The 10441-nt window shown below is 42.7% G+C and overlaps 1 protein-coding gene across 22 annotated transcripts in view; it reads left to right on the top strand.

The window, feature by feature from the left end:
* The first annotated feature begins 8688 nt into the window (after positions 1–8688).
* LOC106577793 (kin of IRRE-like protein 3) overlaps positions 8689–10441 on the top strand; it is a 46627-nt gene continuing 44874 nt past the window's right edge. For 7 of the 22 annotated variants that reach the window (XM_045701175.1, XM_045701161.1, XM_045701262.1 and 4 more), the window contains exon 1: positions 8691–9442. In XM_045701175.1, the coding sequence (XP_045557131.1) occupies positions 9403–9442 (40 nt within the window). In that variant the 5' untranslated portion in view covers positions 8691–9402. Of the gene's footprint in view, positions 9443–10441 lie in introns of all 22 variants that reach the window. The other 15 variants (XM_045701171.1, XM_045701203.1, XM_045701274.1 and 12 more) reach the window with 6 other exon arrangements.

The following is a 10441-nucleotide window of genomic DNA, read 5'->3' as shown; positions in this document are numbered from 1 at the left end:
TGTGGCTTGACATGCTATGGAAAGTGACAGTGGACAAGTCATCCATTATTTATAGCAACACAGCAGAGCTGGATTATTTATGTTTTCAGCAGCATGAGCAGTGAGGGATCATGGCACAAAACAAGCAGCCAGTCACGGCCCATTCCAGTGACTGGCAGCAGGGCAGCAGGGCCCGCCGGTGCGGTGCAGTGTGGTGTGGTGGAGGTACCTAGCTGCATGGTGCTGGATGGGCTGGACACTGCACCATAGAGACATACGGCTGGGCCAAGCTGTCTCTGAGTATCTCTCTCTCTATCTAGTCAGGTGGATGATATGCTCTGTCAGTCTCTATAGGCTCCTCTCAAAACAAAGAAGATATGAGTAAAATATAGCATCAATAGCTACAGTATCACATCCTGTAGACAAATGTGATCTAACAGGTATTCCTGCAGTGCAGAAATATATTTAAAGACACTCCATTGCTAGAGGGAAGCGTGGGTGAAATAAGCACTATAATGATCATAAAGTGGTGATAGAGCCAACAATCAATTGACACATTCATCAGCGAGTGACAGAAATACTGATCTGAATGTGAGATTCCCAGCCAGTAATCTATTATTTTGGATCACCAGGCCGTGTTCAATAGGATCAGTGTCATTGCCTCCCATATTTATCTGAAGTGAGAGAGGGAGAGAAAGAAAGAGAGAGAGAGAGAGAGAGAGAGAGAGAGAGAGAGAGAGTGCAAGAGAGAGAGAGAGCACTAGAGAGAGCAAGCACAAGAGAGTGAGAACGAGAAAGAGAGAGAGCAAGAGAGAGAGAGAGGAAACAGAGAAACACATGTTTACCTGGCAGGCCAGAGCGTAGCACTGCAGATTGGGCATGGCAGAAAACAGGGGCCTGACTTGACTCTGTGGAATGCGAGTCACCATTACCAGATGTTGCTAATGGTGTGGACCACCTGAGTCAAAAGACCCTTGCATTATTAATAACACTGTCAATTTGCTCCAGTTTTCTTATCAAGAGGGACTTACTGTACAGCACGTGCTGTAGCCTACAGTGATCCTACCATCAACTTTGGGGATGTTACTGTAGCTAGATCTCTATGCTCCTCTACATGACCACCTAATAGTCCCTGTAACAGTCAGGGTTGGGGAGTTACGGATTACATGTCATTTGTTTTTGTAGGTGCGGTCAGAGTCCGCACCTTTTGGGGGGGGGGGGCACGTCCTGACCATAGTAAGTTGTTATTTTCTATGGTAGAGTAGGTCAGGGCGTGACAGGGGGTATTTGTCCGTTTTTGTATTTCTATGTTTAGTTTCTTGTTTTGTATTTCTAGGTTAGTTTCTGTTTGGCATGACCTCCAATTAGAGGCAGCCGGTTGTCGTTGTCTCTAATTGGAGGCCATATTTAAGTTGATGTTTGTCCCACTGGTGTTTTGTGGGTGATTCATTTTGTGAGTAGTGTATGCATGCTCTGCGTCACGGCTTTCTTGTTTTTTTATTTAAGTTTATTGTTTATTGCATTAGTTTCACGATTTAATAAAAGATGTGGAACTACGATCACACTGCGTATTGGTCCGATCCTTCTGAAAGCCCTGACAGCAGTCTATGGCGATATCACTTATTACCGATATCTACATAGCGCATTGATGTGAATCACACTGCTGCTCTCTCATTTAGCTATTTGCGCCTTATGGATTGTGGTTGTTGTGGATGGCTGTTCACAATCTAAATCTTTATTTGAACCCAATAATGGTTGCAACATCTGCATAGTGCAGATCCCAGCCAATGTAATGAAAGTGGGGCTTTTATTGTTCAATCTAATTCATGCAGATAAAAACCCATAGGCCTAATGGACACATGCTCAACCACTTTGGATAGACTTAAAGGGGCAATCTGTAGTTGCGACATCCATTTTTGGACTTATCAATATATATATCCATTGAAACTTATAAATGCCTCATGAGCTTAGTTCATCTGTCACACTCCATGAGAACCCAAAATATAAGCTTGTTTTTCTCCAACGTTTGTAAACATTGAAAATGTAAAGAAACACTGTATAGCCTCATAACATGGTTAAAACAATCATTTTGATATGATGGATGGTCAGTCCTTGCATCCATAGATCTGTCTATTAATCTGAGAGTGGTTACATTTCTCAAGGCCCATCCCTCAGCTTTTTAACAAAACAAAGACGGGGTGGACGTTTTGTTATTGTTTCATCTGTGGATTTGCCCTTTAAACAGCTACAGATTATCAAGATATCAAAGTGTCACCAACAAAAAGGTAAACAATAGTCCTATAGCAAATGCTGCATATGGCATTCATTTTTCACATGTAAATAGCACTTTTCAGTCGTGCTCAAAGCATGCCATTTTTGTCTTCTCCTAATGCCAATTAAGGGGAAAGTAATCTAAAAGTAACATAATGTAATCAGATTACATTACCGAGTTTGGGTAATCCAAAGGTTACGTTACTGATTATAATTTTGGACAGGTAACTGTAACGGATTACATTTAGAAAGTAACCTATCCAACCCTGGTATAAGCCAATCAGGATGACCGGATCTAAGAATACATGGAATCAAAGTCTGAAATCATTCTGGATGTCTCTGGACTGAAGCTTGAGTCCATCACGTCACATGTCTGCCTAGTTAAAAAAAGGTTAAATACATTTATTTATTTTATTCTGTAATCCACAGGCTCTCCCAGGTGTAGTTTGAACCAGCAGCCTCAACCTTTCCTTGTCCCCTGAAGAACAGAGTCCCTCCACCACATCCTCTGAGAGACTACCCTTACGGCATAAACAGCATCCAACACGGTGGGCATAGCCCTATGTTGATATTAAAATGGAGGACAGAGTTGACGTGAAATCTAGAAATAGTAACGGCTCATAGGCGATAGACTACCAACTGTGGTGCTTAGGGTTTGAGTTGTCGCTTTATCAGCCTCTGCAATTGCACCCGTCAATCAAACATAAAAAATATGCTTAATCGTGGATTTGAGCCCAGACTGACGTCATGTCCTTGGAATTTGAGTGCGGAGGCAGGTTTTGAATGGCATGCATGCCTGGTGGATGAATACCGTGGCATTAGCTATGCTGTGCTGTCTGGCAAAGGTATAAGTTCTAATGAGTTATGAGCGTGTAGCTGTATTCAGAGTTATGGTTGACACAGATCAGCACTGCGCTCAATATCACAATTACAGTAAGAGCTGTTGTAATGTTGCTCATATGGTTAGGATAGGGACACCTGCTGCTGGACCCCTGTGAACCCAAATACAGCTACTCCCAGAGACTCCTACTCCCTGAGAGATCAGTTATCATTGGATGTAAAGAATAACACCTGTCCTATTCTTACTTCCTTGTTATTTACATGGACCCCTCTTGGACCCATTTGGGAATTCAGGAGCAGCCTAACGTGATCTTGACATTACAGGACATTTGTACATGGTTGAGTCTGAAAATGTGTGAACTTGCTATTTACATGAATTCCTCTTGGACTCATTTGAGTATTCAAACACTAATGTGATCATGACATTACAAAACGTATGTAGGTGATTTTGTCTGAAAATGTGTGACTTTTTGTCTGAAAATATTTTAACTTTGACCTGACAGCTTTCAATACTTTAAGATGTCCAACAATGTCCCTGTACCTAAGCAAGCAAAGGTAACCTACCTAAATGACTATCGTCATGTAGCACTCACTTCTGTCATCATGATTCTGGTGCTTTGAGAGGCTGTGGTCAAGGACCACATCAGCTCCACCTTACCTGACACCCTTGGACCAACTACAATTTGCAAACCGACCCAACAGATCCACGGATGATGCAACCGCCATTGCTCTACACACTGCCCTATCCACCTGGAGAAGAGGAATGCCTATGTGAGAATGCTGTTCCTCGACTACAGCTCAGCCTTAAACATCATAGTCCCCTCCAAGCTTGTCACTAAGCTCAAGGCACCTCCCTCTGCAACTGGATCCTGGACTTCCTGACAGGCAGACCCCAGGCGGTGAGGGTATGCAACACCACCTCCTCCATGCTAACCCTCAACACGGGTGTCCCCCAGGGGTGTGTGCTCAGTCCCCTCCTGTACTCCTTTTACACCCACAAGTGGGTGGCCACGCACAACTCCAACATCGTCATTAAGTTTGTTGATGGCATGAAGGTGGTGGGCCTGATCGCCGATGGCGACGAGACAGCCTACAGGAGGTTAGAGCCCTGGCAGAGTGGTGCCAGGAAAACAGCCTCTCCCTCAACGTTAGCAAAACCAAGGAGCTGATCGTGGACTACAGGAAACAGAGGGCAGTGTGAACCTCCCTATTGACATCGGTGTGGCTGCAATGGAGAGGGTCAAAAGCTTTGACCTGACAGCTTTCAATACTTTAAGATGTCGATAGTTGTCTCTTCAACCTCAGGCGACTGAAGACATTTGGCATGGGCCATCAGAACCTCAATAAGTTCTACAGCTGCACAAATGAGAGCATCTTGACTGGATGCATCACCGCCTGGTACGGCAACTGCACCGCCCTCAACCACAAGGCTCTACCGAGTGTGGTGCTGATGGCCCAATACATCACTGGGGCCAAGCTCCCTGCCCTCCAGGACATCTATACCAGGCGGTATTTGAGGAAAGCCCAGAAGATCGTCAAGGACTCCAGTCACCCGGGCCACGGACTGTTCACTCTGTTACCATCTGGTAAGCGGTATCAGAGCATCAGGTCTCAGACCAACATGCGCAGAAACAGCTTCTACCACCAGGCCACCTGACTGCTAAACAGCTAACCCTACGTGTATATCCCTACACAGACCTGCACTTTAGAGACTATATGCACCTCAAAGACTATCTTCTCCTTAGAGATTATTTTCTCTGACTCTCCACACATTCAACCCTTACACACAAACACTCATAAACACTCACACACAAGTACACACACCCACTCAGACTCACACACACACACACACACACACTTGTAAATACAGTCTATTATTACTATGCATACAACCTCTTCTATTACTTGTTATTTTTGACTTGACTCTTATTATTGTCATTATTGACTGATGTACTGCAATGTTGAGGGAGCTAGCACACAAGCATTTCGCTGCCCCTTTTATACCTGCTGTAAACTGTGTACGTGACCAATACAATTAGATTAGATTTCAATCAGATTTGTATATTTTGAGAAGAAACTCAATGAGTCACATTCTTTAAGTGTTTTCTTAGTTAGAGATTCCTTTATATTATTGTAGAAGTCGTGCTTTTCTTCCTTTTGTTGATAATGAAGTTTATTTCATACTGTTTAATATTCATTCAAACTAAACACACGGTGTGTGTCGTTGGTAAGAACACATTTTTATTCCACTTGAACGTTGGATCAGCTTTCCAACCAGACAGAAGAGAAAGCACCAATTCTAATTGCAAGGCTCCGCTCCGGCATTCGCCGACGTTGACGTTTCTTTTTTAATTGACCCCAGGTCAAATAGGGACTGAGATAATATTTTGTTAAATTATTCTTATTTCCCCGGGAATCGCATTTCCATATAACTTCACTTCATGCTTTATTTATAACCCTTCTTGCAATTACCATGCAAACGACATCTTAACTGCCACCCTTTCTCTCACTGAACAGTTTAGTAAATATCAAACTGTATTCATTATTAATAAACCCACAGCCGAAAAAACCCTCTTTTTATATATATATATATATAAATAATTCACATGCTGAAAAGCTTGGGGAGTATGGGTGCCCTCCATTTGATACTACAGAGACCAGCTTAATTAAGAGCATTGCTATGAGTGACACTAACACATGCTGACTGCATCAGAACTGTCTTCTGCTGGAGAGAAGAGTTGTTGTTGATTCACACATCACAATCGCAACTTGCCACCAGGTGACAGACTTTACACAATGGATGTTGATGTTTACTACAGCTGGTGTGAATCCCCCTCGGTTTTAGGGCTCCCATTTACACCCCCCCCTCCAATTCCAATTCCACACACACAAACTCTCTCTCACTCACACACACACACACACACACACACACACAAACTCTCTCTCTCTCACACACACACAGACACACATTTAATACACCGACACTACATAGGTTTGCTCTACACAGCTGCTGCGGCCTTAAGGCAAGCTGTTTGTTACATCAACATGTGTTTGCTGGCAGGGGACCCTGACGTTTGCATTACAGCACGGCAATAAACAGTGACTGAGGCCCCAGGGTTTATTAGAAAACTATTGTTTGGGGAAAACCCTTAAAGCTTTGAGTGTAATTATTGAGAAGTAGAACAACATTACCGTCCAACTCTGACATACAGTACGTTTCGGAAATGATTTTAAATTAGCAGGAAAGGACACATCTGCAAATTACCCCCCTCTGTTCTGACTCATGTTGTGTCCATCAATCTCTCACATTGTTTAGTGTCAGACAAAAAATATCATATTTTCTAGTGATCTCTTCACACAGTAATTATCAGTAACCTGAGTAGTGAGAATGTGATAGGCTAGATCAGAGTTGTGTGGGAACGTTAACAGGGATTGTTTGAGCCAATGCCTGGCCATGGGCGATCAATCAGTTAATTGATTGCCCCTTTATTAGATGAATCAATGGTTAAGGAATAATTAATGAATAACACCAAAGTAGTAGGCTAGTCTATAAAAGAGAAGGGAATGTGGTCCTGTGTGGCTCAGTTGGTAGAGCAAGACACATGCAAAGCCATGGTTGTGGTTTGATTCCCACAGGGGACCTGTATGAACTCAATACTGTAAGTCACTCAGGATAAGAGTGTCTGCTAAATGTAAAAAATTGATGGGTTTTTGGATACAAATACACCATTAGGACTATGTTTGGTGGTCTTTGGAGAAGGATGCTGCCCAATTTTAGTGCGGTGCACAGGCATTGAATTTGAGGTTAAGGCATTATTGGTAGAATGGCAGAGTTCCGCATAGGCTATGTAGAGAAAGTTCAACTCTTCCTTTCTGGGGTCTGACAGACATAACCCAATACCATTAATGTTTTCTTCTCCAATTCCAGCTATGATGGGATTAGACTTTTTCATCCTTATGTTTTAAATCAATATTTAGACTACAACTGGATGTGTGGGGTATAATATTAATATTATGTCAATTATAATCTAGTGAAGTTAGATCTCTAAACTTGTTTTAATATATACCAGTAGGGGAACTTAAACCTAAATAAGCCACTTGAAAGAGAGTAAAAATGTCATTAATTTTAAATAAAGTAGAATTTTAAGTAACATTTTAAGTGAGTATGTTTGGGGCAAAATGCTAAATGCCCCCAGGGCAATCAATGCAACTCAATGGTACCTATATTAGCATTTTCCAAATCATGTCCAAATAATCTATAAATAACTTATTTGAGTTACACAATCAATTTTGAGATACTTTAGGATGATTTGGACAGGAAGGGTGAAAATAAAAAGAGGGCCATACATCAAAACCTCATCATAGTGTGACACCCTGAACTGTTTCACCTGTCTTGTGCTTGTCTCCACCCACCACCAGGTATCTCCCATTTGTCCCCATTATCTCCTGTGTGTTTATACTTGCGTTTTCTGTTTGTCTGTTGCCAGTTCGTCTTGTCCCGTCAAGTCCTACCAGCGTGTTCCCGTGTTTCCTGTGCTCTGGTTTTTGTATTTCTTAATCTTCCCAGTGTTGACCTTTCTGCCTGTCCTGACCCTGATCCTGCCTTCCGCCCTGTACCTGCCTGACTCTGATTTGGATTACGACTCATTGCCTGCCTTGACTTACATTTTGCCTGCCCTTGTACTTTAATACACTCTGAGTCTCGTACTATAGCCTCGGACTATCCACCTCCTGTGTCTGCATCTGGGTCCTAGCCTGAGTCCTGATACATAGTGAGGATATTAATAGTGAGATATGTAATGTCATTTTGTTAATATATTTGATTTATTTAATTCAAATAAGACACCTAGCTTTTAAGAGTCAATTACAAAAAAATGCTAAAATAAAACATTAAAATGGATGTCTTCCCCGATAGTGGGGGAAAGCACCCCCTTTCTAAAGTTTCTGCTTTTATTGAATAACAACAACAAAAATATTCTGCCCAGTTATTTCCCTTCAAAATGTGTTTGCTGAAGGACACCCAGTATGCACATATCTAAATCTTAGCAAATGTAGCTTTTTTTCTGTCAGAAAATAGACATTTCACTTAAAGGAAGACTCCAAAACTATCTTTTGGTATTTGTTTCATTAGTCCATTGTTGAAATACTCCCTAAATGTTTTGCATGTCATCGATCAAGTTTTCAAGATATATAACTTTCAAAATACAGAAATACAGCAGGTATGATGCATAATGATCTGTACAGGTATTTCTGTATTTTGAAAGTTATATATCTTAAACACTTGATTGCTGACATGCAAAACAATGGGGTGTTTACCCCATTGTTACCATATCAACCCCTACAAAAATGTCAATTAATCATAATCCACATAATGATTCACATTCCCTGTTTCTGCAGGGTTGATTTTTTGCTATAGGAAACTGGCTCAAATTAAGATCCTACATCTGTATAGCTCCTCCATATTAGAGATTCAACCCTTTTTGCATATGGGTGTTAATCCCCCGGTTGCTCTGTCCCCTGTCAACCAATAGCGGGTCCCCGGGGGCGGCGGCCAGTGAACCCCTCGTCACTAGTTTGTGTTCTTGTCAATGGGAAAGGGGAGTTCTCAGCTCCAGCTCACAGCAGCCCCCCCTTTCTGAGATTTTGATATGCCTAAATTCAGAGGATCCTAAACAGATGATTGTCCGTGTGGATTATCTCCCCTAGCAGACTGCTACGAGAAATAGAGGAGAACGAGATTGAGAGTGTGTGTATGTATGAGCTGCTGAAGATACAGGGAAAGAGCAGAGCAAGTGAGAGAGGGAGACTCGAGCAGCGGGGTGCGAGAGTAGCAACTTCATTGTGTTTAGGCAGAACTGCGCGAGAAGCAGGACGGAGCGCAGCGCAGCTCAGCATCAGTACCGACCGGAAAAAGAGAGAATAGCCTTCTGGACACTACTGTGGACAAACAGACGGTGAGATGTACTTCATTCAAAAACAGTCAGTTGCACCAACTTGAGAGGGAAGAGGAATACATTGATCGAACAGAGGATACATATACGCTGTCATACTGAAAAAGTTCATAACTATGGAAAATAATTCCTAAATGACTGTTTGCAAAGTTTTCGGACAATACCAGTGCTTTGAGAAGCATACGATTTCAGAGACAGGGACATCGCCCGGTACGTTTGATTTACCCAAGCAGTGCTATTGCTGGTGGAGAATAACCAGCAAGCGGCAGCCCTCACCCCAGTCGCATTGACGGAACAATAGATTCCCGTCCTACACTTTCGGGGAAAACACAGCCAAACCGGCGACAGAAGACAAGATAAAATGTTGCAGTTTTACCTCGTCCTTTGCCTTATGGGAACAGGTAAGAAAACCGTTCTTGTCAAAAAAAATTCTGGTTGTTTTTCTGCGCTATTGCTATAAACTCATGAGATGCTCGCTCCGCGTTCCGTTCAGGGCGCGCTGCGTCAAACTGTAGCCTAGTCGATGCGCTGTGCTGACGGGGATGAGAGAGAGGAGATAATATTGCGGCTCTGCTTTTGCTCTGAGGAACTATAGTTTTTCTAGGGATGTTGAGACAAAGTTCCGCTACTGAAAGAGCTGACCCGGGGTACTGGTTGAATGGCACTAACGCCAACCCTTACCAAAGCGCACAGTGGCGAGGTGATGCGGTTTTTGTTGTTTTACGCATTAGGCTATTTATCTGGTGTAGGCTAGGCGGGGTGTGTTTTTTTGCTGATCGTTTGGAAACATTCCATCATGTTAGTGGACGGGTTTCTTTGATATGCAGACATAAGGCTATAGACGATGCTAACAGATCAAAACTCGTGTAATACGGGATTGTTGCCACTAAGGTATGCGGTGACATCAGAAGTCGCTGTTGAAGCAAGTGGTTTGTGTGTGTGTGTGTGTGTGTGTGTGTGTGTGTGTGTGTGTGTGTGTGTGTGTGTGTGTGTGTGTGTGTGTGTGTGTGTGTGAGTAAAAGAGAGAGAGCACGAGACAGATAGCAAGAGAAAGAGAAATAAAGAGATAAAGCAGAGAGATAAAAGAGAGAAGGACGGAGAGGAAGAGTTTATATCCGCCTCTAGATATTCGCACTAGTCTACCAGGCGAAGGATAGTAGCCTATGAGGTTGACCACAGGTATCACCGATCATAATTTCAAATGAGATGTGCTGAAACGAGCAACATGTATAGCTTAGTAGAGAGAACCTGGGAACATTCCCCTAATGCAGCCAAGCAGACCTTAATGCACCAGCTAGAACTCGACCTCTCCACCCCGACACACTCCCTCTCTCGCCCCACACACCCCCTATCTCACCCATATTTCATTTATTTTTGAATGGGCTTTATATTTGAAACAC

Source organism: Salmo salar, chromosome ssa02, assembly GCF_905237065.1.
Source record: "Salmo salar chromosome ssa02, Ssal_v3.1, whole genome shotgun sequence".
Lineage (NCBI taxonomy): Eukaryota > Metazoa > Chordata > Actinopteri > Salmoniformes > Salmonidae > Salmo > Salmo salar.
The sequence above is the reverse complement of the archived record's forward strand: the minus strand, read 5'-3'. Positions and strand labels throughout refer to the sequence as shown.